At 44.0% G+C, this 14,042-nt stretch overlaps 1 protein-coding gene across 1 annotated transcript in view; it reads right to left on the minus strand.

Moving 5' to 3' along the window:
* Nucleotides 1-14,042, minus strand: part of USP43 (ubiquitin specific peptidase 43) — a 1,531,566-nt gene that overhangs the window by 38,570 nt on the left and 1,478,954 nt on the right. The window contains exon 11 of the mRNA XM_069654572.1: nt 9,299-9,431. Coding sequence (XP_069510673.1) covers nt 9,299-9,431 — 133 coding nt within the window. The remainder of the gene's footprint in view (nt 1-9,298; nt 9,432-14,042) is intronic.

Here is a 14,042-nt window from a genome sequence, read left to right on the forward strand (position 1 = left end):
AGACTTTCCCATCGACATTTCAAGAGGGAACTTTGGACGCAATAGAGAGCAAAACACGCTGGACTGAATGGTGAGAAACCCAACGTCATAGTCCAGTGGTGAATCAGTGTACTGTCACATAGCCCTAGTCACAAAGCTGAAAAATAATGTGCATTTTAGATCTGTAGATACATATTGTGTTTAGCCTGTAAAGAAATAAGAAATGCACTAACACAACATGTTCTATGTAAAAACGAAGCTCCTTAATTTACATGAGCTCATATGATAAGGTGCAGTACATTTTCCCCCGAGTCAGTCTTCAAATATCTAAAAGATGCGTCCTGGATCTCTAAACATAATGGTTTCTTATGCTTCCATTGTCACTAGAGGGGGCGAACAACCAAAGGGGAAGTATGCATTACTTTCAGACTTCCCCCTCCCCCGAATTATGCATTAAAGCAGGACTTTGTTGAACTTGAGGAGAAGTAGTGTACTGTCTACAAAGTAAGCCCACGTCATGCCACAGAGCCGACTAACTATGGAGTCCCTGTTCCATATACAGAAGATCGTATAGGAGTGCAATTAAGAAGGTGGACATATGGAGAAGCCTTATGCCCCTAACTTGACTGGACGGCCCATGTTTAGAGATCATCATCATCCATGGGACAGAAACACTGTTCAAGAGAGGTGACGGTGCCCCTGCTTTACCTGTCAGCATCCATCCTATGATCTCCCTCAGAGGGGATTCAATATCCAATACTGTGGTTTTCTCCACACACCAAATGTAAACAATACATGGACACATTGGGGGATCCCTGGGTCAAAACGAGAGCATTGAGGTTCTGCCTGACCACAACCACACCATAAAGCGCAATGGGGACAGATGTGCACGAACCCGCATGTTTGCACACTGTTTTATATAACCAGAAATATATCTGTGGTCACACACAACCAAACTTTTCTTCACACTTGCAAACAGTTTCATGTTGCATCTAATCCCCCTCTAGACCTAGATTTGCACTGGGATTCTATATGATCGAACCCAGAAACCCCGCTTGAGAATGCAAGTTGGCACATGAGTGCTGTGATGAATCCAGTGATGTCATCACTCCTGACCAGGGGGAAGTCTCACCCCATGTGGCCGGGGAAAGGTAGAAGCGACCTGATCCTGACCCTGGGGGATGCTTTCTGTGGGAGTTCCACATGGGGGAGACGACCCTAACAGGAATAGGAGGGACTCATGGTATTCCGCATTTCCCGTAGGGGTAACCACAATCCTAGAATTCCCCAAGTCTCCAATGACCTATTGGTAAAAATGTATTCTGCTGCTATGGTCGTTCTTCCCGTCTTTGTTTTGTAATGTTGATAATCAGCTTAAATTGGATTGGTTAGATAATTCTAACCTCTCTTTTGTCATAGGCAAGGGAAAGGATGTGTTGAAGAGTAGGGTTGACTTGAACAACATCCCCTTCAGTGTAAATACTGAGATGAGGAAGAGCCACGTACAATCCTGGCTAAGCAATAAGAGTGAGACGAGGAACAGGATCGGAGTGGAGAAGACTACTAGAGCCAGAAAGGCCACACTGCATTCTAGTTGTTGGTGAAAGCTGCATATTAGCGGGACATTTAAATACCAGACAGCTCTGCGGGAGAAAGAGAGAGACGGCTCAGAGAGAGCTTTGCTGCAGGATAAGCCGGTTGGTAGCTGGAAAGCAAGCAGAGTGCTGCCTGATGCTGGAAGGCTGCTGGAAATGTTGTCCAGAGAAAGCTGAGAAGCCAGAGGTCGGCCATAGTAAGGTTGAGGACAGCGCAAGGTTGTGGGGAGATGCCAGATAACGGGTGAGGAGCAGAGAAGGGGCACAACAAACGTTATTATGAGCTGCTGGCAAGCCACACCAACTGTGGGGTGATGAGAGAAACACCAGGTCAGCCAAAACAAACCATTGAGCCCAAAAGGCGAAAGGTGGGACACCAGGGAGCTTAAAGGCAAGTGCTGCGTACTGTGGGGAAAGCTAAAGAGTCTGTTGAAGAGGGCGGAAAGCCCTACGATAACAAGAGAAAGTTGCAAACGGCAAACTGGAGGGTCACTGACCCAATTCACGAAAGAAGCATGGAGAAGGCTGATACCTAGTAAAGTGTGCGAGTCTGAGACCCGCCTCTATTGCGAAAGACATTTTGAAAGGTCCTCGCAGTGGAGTAAACCAGGTGGTGTATCTACATGAGAAAATAAGGTAAGAGCTATGCCCCTTTAAATTTGAAGATATTAAAGTACAATTCAGGGGAAGGGAAGTCCACTGCATTTTATAAAACCTTTTTGTTGGAATCAAGTATAAGTCCTGGCAGGAGAGTATGCCAGGCAGTGTATGCGTATAAGAAAATAAGGGAAGAGCCATATCCCTTTAAAGTGAAAGACAATACAAGTGTAATTCAGGGGAAGGGAAGCCCCCCTGAACTTTATGAAACCTTTTTGTTGGAATACAGTGAAAGTCCTGCCAGTAGAGTATACCAGGCAGAATGATTGCGACTCTGGAAGCCACACCCAAGCAAACTGTGAGAAATAAGAAGAGGGACGTAACCTCTTGTGAATTTGGAAGCTCTAGGGGAAGAAAGCAACACCCCTGAAGTTTAATGGTGTTTAAACTGTGAAGGAAATGAGCAACAGAGTGCACTTTGAATGTGAGAAATCCATGGAAAGAGAAGTGCACCCCCTGGACCTGAGACTACAAAATGGGTTTGTGCTGAAAAACCTGAGGAAAGGGAGGATCCCTCCTGAGGATTATGGAACTTTGATAACTTGTTTCTTGTTACACTTGGCAATCAATTGGGTACCAAAACTGGAGGGTACAATCGTGAGATCACTGTTGGGTCAACCTGGTTCGGTACCAGTCGAGGCGATAAGACTGGAACTAGGCCTTCGGTCGCTCATATCTAGCTGGAATGTCGCTGTTTGTAAGTTATGAGTATGTATAAAATACGGCAGGGGAAGACGTACCTCTTCATTACATTTGAGTGTGGCTCATGCTGAACGACATTCTCATAGTGTCTGGTTTAAAGAACTGGAGATTATGGTGCTTGCACATTGCCAATCTAGAGCTTTGACATTCTCCTGTGAACAAGAGGTCCCTGTCTTCTTGGGAAACATTGATGCTGTGAGTAGAAATTATAACAGGGTAATGACTTTTGCTCACCTGGAAGGAAGGCATAAATACACGCAGTTTAATCACCAGGTTTTATTTTCTCTAGATCTGAGGCAGTATCTAATAAAGTGGCGCTTCCTGCCATTGATACGGTTTGTCTTACTGATGCGCCTGGATAATCTGCCAGTTCTTGGAGTCCTGGGTGCCTTGCTGGGCATCCCATTTGAAAAACACCTTTGTTGGCTATGTGGCGGCCGGATAGAAACTGCAAGACATATGTTAACTTCTTGCTCCATTTTGAAAGTCTCTTACTATAAATCGTACACCAAGTTTAGACTCAATGAGAGTGATCAATTCTGGAGTCTACTCTTTGCGGCTGAGTCGTATGTGGTAGTCTCTGCTGCTTATTATCTTTGGTTTAGGGTAAACCCTATATTGGAGGTAAAAAGGGGTCTGTTGTCTCTTGCCTGCTGAATTAAAAAAGTGATTTGTTGAGAATATAATAACTTGACCTGGGTTGTTGAACTATGTATGAGTGACCTCCAAGGTTCCTTTAAAATAATAGTTGTACCCAGTTTTTATGTGTCATTGATTACACTGTAAATTGGTTTCTTTATTAATAATGTTTTCCCTTTGGGTTTTTTAAAATTGTACTTTAACAACTTTTTAAGACTAGTAGTGTACAAATGTGTTTTTCAACTATATGCACTAATAAAGAAGACAAAATATTACACCTCTGCACTTTGGAACTTTGCGTTGAAACAGTGGAGAGAACCACAGTTGCTCACTTGAGAGACTATACCCAATTTTCACGTTATAATAACTTTAAAATGTAAGGGTCACATTAGGATTTCCGACACAGGACAGAGAACTCTTACTTTTGGACATTCTGACAATTGAATTCCTTCATTTCGTTGAGGCAAGTAAATCCCTCCTTTTCTTTATTGTTTTAGCTGATTCAATCAACTTTTACAAATTGCATTTAAATACATTCACATACACGTAAAAAATAATATGTACAAATAGCTAAAAAAAAAAACTAAAAGTCTTTAAACAAGACTATACATCTTTCATACATGGATAAATGAATAGGGCTATACCAGAATATAAACCCTTCATAAAGATGGGGTGAGATAGGACTTTTTCCAACCCATTTTTGTCTTAATAAAAGTCTATAGCAAGCAACACAATGCCCTTGTGTACGAGTCTTACGCCCGATTCCTTACACTGCAAAGAGAAAAGGGAGCAAGATGTTCATACCTCGGTTTGGCCCTCATGACTGATCTGAAAAGTATTAAATGAGTATACAGTGTGGGCATTTCTCTAGCTAGAGACAAAAGGGTTTTCCTGGGCACAAACAGAACACCTGTCCAGAAACTATCATAGTCCTGCTATGTCACAATCATACACAGTTTTACTCCTAAAAATGGCGAAACTCAAAAACAAATATTCTTGTGAATACCTTGGAGCAAAATGGTGGACCAGTAAAAATTATTGCTGGAATATCCTGTTAATCTACTGCCCTCCAAGCACCTACCTGCCTTTTCCAATGGCCTGATAAATGTCACTGTTGAATTTGATAGAGCCATAATTAATACTAACGTATTTGTTTGGTCTGGTGGGATGAGCCTGAAACTCCTGCAGCCCATGAGCCGATGCTTTACTCTCTAGGAATGTCTTACTATTAACATCCTTTTCTCCCTGCCTGTCCCATTCCTTAAGCCACCTTATCTTCCATGGCAATTAGACTGCCATGGAAGATAACTGGCATTAGTCACCTAGTATGATAACTTTGAACAAAAAAATACATTTCTTGCCATGTAGCCACATGTAAACCCCCAGTTTTATCCCCTCCAATCAAATTGTACATTTTAATAATCACACAAGCTTTCTCCTATAAAACATCTCCTGCAACTGTCAACCCCCACCAGCCACATCCATTAGACTCCATCTACGCCTGGCTGACTTCTGATATTGACAATGTCGTCTCATCCAGGCCCATTTGACCAAGCCAAACACCTAGCAGCTAATATTTTATTCTGGACCCCAAGACTTCAAAATGAAATAACAAGCCCTCAAATCCATCCCAACAAGAAAAGCACATACTTGTCCCACCTCCAGATCTTTATACAAAGCAAGAAAATCATATTTTTCTACAGAATATCGAGTTCTTGAAGATCCTTTCCAACTTTTTGAAATACCCAGACACTTGGACCACCCATGCTGACACAATTTCTGTGATGACCTGCCACATTTCTCCAAACCACGACCATCAGCAGAATATTTCAACACTCCTTGCTTCTTCAGTGTCACCAAATTACTTCAGCATTCAGAACTCATCCATGGCCACCAACCCCGGCTTAACCAGCATTTTCTGCTTCTCCTCTCTCTCCAACGACTTTGAAACTCGTTTTACCAAATGTAAGCCCTATGACTGCATTTTGATCCTTCTCCAGAGAGAATCTTCAAAACGCTCCACCACTCGAGCGTGGCCCCTTCCCACCTGAAGGAAGAAGTTCCTGTCCCCCTACTAAAAAGAACCCATTCCAGACTACTCTGAAATCCCCAACTGCATATTCTTCTTCTTCCGAAGCTCCTTGAATGTGATGCCTGTAAACATCTACAACTTCACATTAAAAACAATGTGTGCCTTGACTTCCATCAAGGGGAGGATCCAACCCAGAATAGGCATTGAAGGTATCTGACCATTAGACTAGCTCCAAATGGCAGCTGATGCCAGTGTTCTGGTTGCTTATATATATATATATATATATCGTCGGTCTTTGACACTGTCTAGCACTAGATTCTTCTGGACCATTTGGAATCTATAGCAGGCCTACAGGAGTCCATTCTTTCACCAATGATATATCCCAGAGGGTACTGCTCTCTCCCCTTTTCTGAGACCATGACCCTTATTTTGTGGCATCACTCAGGGCTTCGCCCTAGCTCTCACATTTTCTGTCTCTACCTCTGCGCCCTTCCTAACGTCATCCATTACGTATGGTTTCAGATTCACATGCACACTGTTGACACAATGAAGAGGAAATAGATTCCCTGCTTCCTCCTCTTTTCTCATCTACCATCCATCTGTGAACATGTATATTAGAGCGTGAATGTGTTGAAACTGAACCCCTCAAAAAATGTATTCTGCCCTTCATGAAGACTCATGTATGTTAGGGGAGGGCCTTTCCCGGAAGCTGCCCCTCCAAAGTCAAATCCACCATAGACCTGGGTTTTATCATTGACCAAGACCTCTCCCTCACTGCACAAGTAAGCTCTGTCACCAGATCCTGCATCTTTCAATGTAAACATAATGAGATGAATATTCCCCTTTCCGTCCTTGTATGACAGAGGTACTGCAGTAAGTGCCATACTCTTCTCCTTATAGAGCCCTCAGATCGTCTGCCTCCAACTCTCTCCGGGTGAGCCGGTTTTTAAAACAGAGATTCAGGGGTAGATCTCTTTCCTCTGCAAGTGCTTCCCTCTGGAACAGCCTCTCTGCCTCTTTCCGTCTTGGGCCTGCTCAACTTACGTTCTGGAAAGTCCTCAAGGCCGTCCTCTTCACTTACTCCTTCTCTCTCCCTCTCCCCTGTTAACTACCTCTCTACTCTTGCCTACTGCCCTCCTCCCTCTCCCTAACTCAGCTCCGATTGCTGACTGGTCGCCTGCTACACCTCCAGAGCCACAAAGGTCTCAGGCTCCACCGCCAGTCCTCGATCTTGCACCCAGGGCTCTGAACTCCACCCACTACTTCTGCACTTCTTTACTCAAACCTTGAGAATGGAAACCTCTCGGCACTTAACCCAGGACTTTGGAGTGGGCACACCTGTTTACCCCCCCTTCCTTCATTCCATGTCTGGCCCTTACATTACCTAGAATGTACTGGGCCTGGTCCGCCAGGCTTAGTAAAGTGGTTTTTCGTTTCTGTATGCCCTTCTCGTCCCCGCACCCCACCAAGCACCTTACCATCGGTCATGCGCTTGCACTATTTGAAGCGTTTTTGGCGGAGTACGGTAGCTTACAGACTATATGTTCTTCTCCCTCTCTTCACCTCCTCCCTTTTTGTCTTACACCTGCACTTGTTGTAAGGCCATCAGGCCCAGTTTGTTAGTCATTTTTGCAAGATAATTAGGAAATGTCAATTCCTAAGAATGACTTTGTATTCCCCTGTTCCCGTCCCGCCTTGAAGCACTTCAACTGTGTATAAGCGCTCTATACATAAACAATTACAATCTCTTCTCAGCAATAGTCTCTATATGCATCGTCATATCTGACGAAATTCATTGCCTCCAATGGGTCCAAAAGACTGGAACCAGACTGATTTATCTTGGGCAGAGAGCACGTTTCACCTTTCTTATTGGCCCTCCATTGGTTACCCATCTTACATAGGATCCAGTTCAAGGCTGATGCATGTGGTCCAGAGCATTGCATGGTCTAAGCCCATGGACCCAGGGAGTGCCTCAAAGCCTTCTCTAATCTGTATGCTAATTTGTGGAGCTCTCTCCTATTTTTTTATTTTTCTCAAACCCAAACGCCTCAGGTTTTGGAAGAACCTCCAAATCTACACTTTTCAAATATATCTTCTACCCGTCCCCCCTTCCCACCATGCTGTTCTACTCATCTACTCATCATCATCACATGCTCTGCGGCTACTAGCGTCATGTAGCACATAACAAGAACGGAAAATAAATACATGAATAAGCATTTGAACAGCTCTTTAGGTTTCTTGCTTTGTAGGTCTAGGTTTAAGCTTCAATACTGCCACATCAGCAGTCATTCATGAAGGGAAATACTTGATAAAGGGTCCGTTCGGTGTCTCTAAACTAAATGCACAGGTGTCCATCAATATATCAGTGCCGTCCTTTCCAGTACTGGATGTTGCTATAGTTTCAGTTCCGAAAATTCCCCTTTGACCCAATACCTATCGAACTTTAAATGTACAGTTTTGAAACCTCCCTCTTTGTTAGCCATTCCGACATTATGAGTCAGTCGTGGGACCCAGGCTTTCTGGATAAAAGTAGCCCATGTCCGAGGCCATTTTTCGCTTTGTTCAAGGAAACACATAGCGTCTGCTCTATTAACTAGAATGGATGTCTTGCCAAGATTTATGAAGCTGCCATTTGGGTTTCTGTTTACATCTTAACCAACACTGACTGTGTAGATCCTCTCATGATGGTAGACCAAGTTTGTACGTAGTAGTTCTTATGACATATCTTCAAGCCAGACTCCATTGTGTTTTAGCCCTGCCACCCCACTGAAGCACTGCCAGGGTATTTAAATCAAGAATTGGGGTTCTATAGGGTCGACAGAGAAGAAAAGATTAGGAATGTAACCAAGCCATAACCAACGAATCCCCAAAATCGACAAATGTTCAAAACATGATGAAACACTTCTCCTATAATTTTTCATTTCAGCTTCAGTGAGGGCAAGATATTAAAGTTCACGCACATCTGTTCGGGGAAACTGTTCATTAATAGAAATCGCCATTGTAGAAATGTGGGTGGGGGTGCATGACTTTCTCAAAGCTACCTATACACTCCCTTTTGAAAGAATCCATATGCTGGACCGACTTCTGTGGTGCATTCTTGCAGACTCCTCAAGAAAGCATGACTTCCCTGTGAGGGTGACTGGGATCTACTCAGACCTCCCCTAAAACACAGGTCTGTCCTTGGGTTTCTGATCATGTCTGTGATGGGGAAAGGGAATGCAATATAAAAATGTAGCAACAAACTATTCAATATTTTCCTGCATGTTAACTGTTTATAAATGGAGAAAGAAAACAGTATTACCCAGCAGCAGGTACAGTGGTCAGATATAGAGAGACATGCTTCACATTACATCTATCCCAGAGGATGGACACCGCAGACACAAATAAATTGGCCTAGACCAATGGAGGAAGGAACACATCTTCAAGTGTGGATGGATGTATGAACGTGTACTTTCAACATACCTTGGCAAATACAGAAAATAGTTGGTACACTGTGTCCTCTCGAACCTACAACTGTGACCCCCAAAAACCCCCAAGATATTTCAGGTGTCCCAGTCTATGTCACTGGGTATTTTTGCCTTTGGAACCTTTCTCCGTCACTTCTCTTTTGGTAAATGTGCTGCATCAAATCTTACAAAAACAAACATCTTCTGCCCGTGGTCACTACTCTGCAATCGCAACACTGATCCAGTACCTGCTCCTCCTTGGTGTAGAGCTGGAAGCATTCGTCCAGCGTGCAGCTGTGCTGCAGCTGCTGATGGGCTGCTTGTTGCGTCCGCACACTCTCAGCATCCTGCACCACCTCCTCTTGGATATTTCCAAACAATCTATGCAATGGAAAAAGTCTCAGAACGTCACAGACATCAAACTCATTGGACATTTTCAAACTTCCTGGTCAATGCAGACTAGGTTTGTCAATCCTGCAGTGTTATAAACATGGTGACCACACGTTCTGGACCAAGCTTCCTCTCCTAATGGAACTCTCTTAGAATGACCTTAAACTATGTATTTTCTCCAAGTTCACATCCCCTCCCCCACACATGTCAACTCCTCTGGACTAAAAAAAACTCTCCAAAACAGCATAGTCTCTCTTAGTCTACACATTGGGCCTCATTACGGGGCTGCTGGAAAACCTGCCGGTAGGCGGCAGGTTACCAGCAGCCTGTAACAGTTTCTGCCCCTTGACTTCCCGGTGCCACCGGGATATTACGGCAGACTGGGAAAATGGTAAATCCCCATTTCTTTTGGTCCCATAGGACTCACAGGACTGGGAACACTGAAGCACTGGCACCGTTGCCAACAGTGCCAGTGCTTCAGTGATGACCATGCTGGTAGGGGCCTGAAAACCTGGCAGGTCAGGCCTACTGGGGGATTCATGGCTAGTACCGGCATTGCTGTGGTATGTCGGTCCAGAAAGGGTGCCCGTACCTTGCTACCGGCACCCTTAATACCAGACCGCCATACTTATGAGGCCATTACCTCTTATGTTATACAACCTCAGTTAGACCATACCGTCTTATAAAGTTCTCCTCCTCCCCTAGTGTATGCCCCCTCTCGTAAATCAAATGTCCTTTGCTAGATCACACTATCTCCCATTGTTCACACTTGCCCTACTCGATCAGGTTACATAATTAAACCCCATGTTCAACGCTAGAATCTATCTCTGCCACTGCCAGTCTTCCTCCACTAGACCACACCTTCTGCACAAAGCCACACTTCCTCTACTGGACTGTAACTCCTTTACATTCATGGCTCACATTTTCCAGCTTCTATAGAAGTCACAGATGGCCCTAATAATTCACACAACCTGGGAGATTGGTCAACTGTTTTTATTCTTAACACGTTATATGCATATTATTTGGTCTTAAAAAGAGCAGGTTGTTCATGTGCAAATTGTTTAATCTATTTCACCGGTTTGGAAAGGCAGGGGATTTGGACACTATAGAGCATCCCTCTCTAATCTTCTGTCAGCTTTACCTCCCTAAACCAGCCTAAATCCTGGTTTCCCCAACTAGTGATCAGTAAAGCCTACTATCTAAGGTTTATCTATCTGGTTTTCTCAGAGGTTCTTCTAAGAGTTTCGATCCACAGTGTTTAAATAGAATTATGGATTGTCTGTGCCAATTTCAACACCCTAGTCCTTTCTCACACTTACCCGCTTCTCTCTGTCTCACTCTTCTTTCCCTTGGTCGTCCTAATCTTCCTAATCCCTCTTCCTTCTCCTGTGCTACCCCAATGTCCCTCTCCTCCCTTTTGCTCTCTCTCCCCCTTCTCGACTACTCATAACCTTCCCTCCAATGTTCCACACCCTCTCTCTCCTACCATTCTCCTTACCTTTCACTACTCCACTCGACTCACCTCTCACTGCAACCCTCGACTCACCTCTCACTGTAACCCTCAACTAACCTCTCACTGCAACCCTCGATTAGTCTCTCACTGCAACCCTCGATTAATCTCTCACTGCAAACCTCGACTAACCTCTCGCTGCACCGCTCATCTCACCAAACACCCACTCCTTCTCACTCAAACTACTGCCCTTGGTCCCTTACATCTGTCTCCAACTCTTCCCTCACTGTCCCCTCACAAACACTCACTCCCCTTCACAAATACCTCACCTGCAATCTGCTTCAATGTTTGAGGGGTCAGTAATGTGAGGAGAACAACTGCTTGTAGATTTCACAAGAAATTCCATTTTATTAAAGAAAATGTATTGAGAAAGTACCTTGCTTGCCCTACTCTACTGAGGAATTCCCTACCTAGTGTAAAGGCTAAGGGAACATTCTCCAGCATGGGTAAACTGGCCCTCACACTAAACAACCAATATACAACAGAGCTTAAATAGAAAAACAATATAATAACCAATATAAACACAGTATCAGAATGGCTTTCTCCTCTCCCGGGAAAGGTCCCTCCCTCAGGCTTCAAAGGCACTTCAAAATGTTCAACAAAAGAAAAGAAATGGTTTCCAACAAGTTCTTGAAAGTTCGAAGTCAAAACAACTATTCAACAAACAAAAATCCACTGGTAACAATTCCTTGTTCCTGGGTGAAAAGATCCCCTTCCAACTTTCAGAAAGAAAATAGCACCAATGGTAATCCAGGTTATGATTATTAATTGTCTCTGCTTCTGGAAAAATTGCCACAGTTCCAAAGAAAGTGTGATATTCCCCAAATGTCAATAATATACACTTCTTTACAACTTCTTCTGTTACAACTTTACAATTGTTATATTTGTCAGAATATTTTCTCTGTGCTGCTGCTTCTAGTTTCAACAACTACACTTCCACTGTTGGTACTATGAGAACAGTCACCTTTGTCCCACAGTATGTTACTGCTTCATCCACTTCAATGTGGCATCTGCTGACACTTAATACCACCACAGTTCATGTGTAACTCCTACTACTTCAGTAATTCAGAATTATTAGGTCGATTTTAACCAAACATTCAATCTCTTCAGGTAGGCAAGGCCGTCTTCCTTTTAATGGCTTTCTTAAAAGGGGCAGCCTCTTTGCCTCTTCAATCTAACTACCACAAGAATAACCTGTTTCTGCACCCAAGACTCTTTCCCTTCAAGCTTTAGCAGTCTGCTGCACCACAGGGGGTGTTTTTCACAAGCATTTGGCTCCCTTCCCAGTTTTGTTCCCACCTTTATGCCAGTTATCAGATCGAGTTATTAACCAGAAGGTTATGCTCCACTCTCTCAGCTTCAGGCAACAATCAGGTGCTGCATGCTTTTTCCACTTGTCTGTTAACTTCACGAGATAGTTGGTTCTTTTACACTTGGCAATACGGGTTTCCCTCTAAACAGGGAGTCTACTGACTAGGGTAATGCTTGTTCTTCCATTAAAGGATTTTATATTCTTTATTTCTTGAAATAGATAAGTGTCAATTTTGCATATAGTATAGAGTTCAGCCTTCGAGGTGAAAACCCAATAAGCTACAGGCAACCTCTCTTTCACACAGTTTCTAAGGTTTAAAGTGGAATAAAACCTTGTGTTTCCAAATACTGGTCAAGAATGAAGTTCAGGCTTCTTTCTGGAATTGTAATCAGGCACAAGCAATCCCCTTTTCGTTCTAATTTTCACTCTGCTACTTGTAACTCATATACAAACAAGGTTCGGTATTCGGTTATGTTTAGGAAGCATTCTCGCAGCTTCCTTAGAGACACGCAATCGCTTTGTTATAAGGGAAACAGTCTTAAATACACCAACAATGGTTTCAAGTGCTTTAGCTTCTCACACGAATATTGATCTTCGTTACACACGAGTGCTAACTTTCCATTGATGGCAATTCCTCGCATTAACTCGAACACGTGCCAATTTGGAGCAAGTTGCATTTACTGGCAAGGCTTGTGCGGTGCACCTGAATGCTGTGCTTCACTCACTGGCATCACTGACACTGGTCCTGTGGTTTGCACTGCTTCCCCGACCTTCCTCTACTTCTACTACTTCTGGCGCTTGCTGGGACCCACGCCCTTCTCCAGCACGGGTTTCATTGGTCCACCACTTAATGTAGGGTTTCCTTTTCTCCCGAGAACCTCGGCTTGCCTTCTGCTTCTGGCCTGCACTTCCACAGGGGGAACAGGCAGCCTGAGCCTAAGGCTGCTCCCACACCATCAGAGACTGCAGAAAAACCTTTCTGGAAAATGGGGATGGTTCAGATGGGTTTTTAAAGACTCATGTGTAACCCAGCCCCTCAGAAAAAGACAGGTACATATTGGTTCCTAGAGTCAGGCAAGTTCTGCCGCCATTGGAAAGGGGAGGTAGAGACAGAACCAGCAAGACCACTGTCTAAAAGGATAGGGAACGGAAGGTAGATTGTGGGTTTCAGAAATGAGGTCAGGAGGTGTGGTGGTAAACAGAAACTAGGTGGATGATGGACAGTGGAGTGCTGAGGAGTTGGTGGAAGAACCTGGGAAGAATTAGCTATGTTTCTCCCCAGAATCTTGGTCCGAGAACCTTCTCGTGCAGCCAGGCAGCTGCTAACTGATCCCAAAACTGGGGTAGTGTACTGCGTGGGATAGAACAGGAAGACTGGGATAACCCTCTGTTCAACTCTCCCCACAATCCCTCCCTTTTAATGGCTCTTTGTCAGACTATAGAAGTGGAAAAAACTAACTTTTGTAGAACAAACTACAAGTCCCAGAATCCTAGAGGGACTGAGACAAAGAGGAGTGCTAAAGAGACATTCTGATGTAGTAGTCAGGCAATTAAGTCTTGTACCCATTGCAGGAGTCTGGTAATTGAAGTCAATGGCTCACACCTTAAGTCTATTACACAAGCTGGGAGGCATAAAAGCCCCCAGGAAAAAGGCAGGATTGGAAGGCTGGCTGTAGTAGCAGTAGCAGAGAAGAGGCACGAGGCTGGCAAATCACGAGAAAGTGGCAGAATAGAATGGAAACTGGAGCGTGGAGACAGATTTCACCTGCAAACTTCCTTT

This window comes from Ambystoma mexicanum, chromosome 3q (genome assembly GCF_040938575.1).
Source record: "Ambystoma mexicanum isolate Mex_15411 chromosome 3q, UKY_AmexF1_1, whole genome shotgun sequence".
Classification (NCBI taxonomy): Eukaryota; Metazoa; Chordata; class Amphibia; order Caudata; family Ambystomatidae; genus Ambystoma; species Ambystoma mexicanum.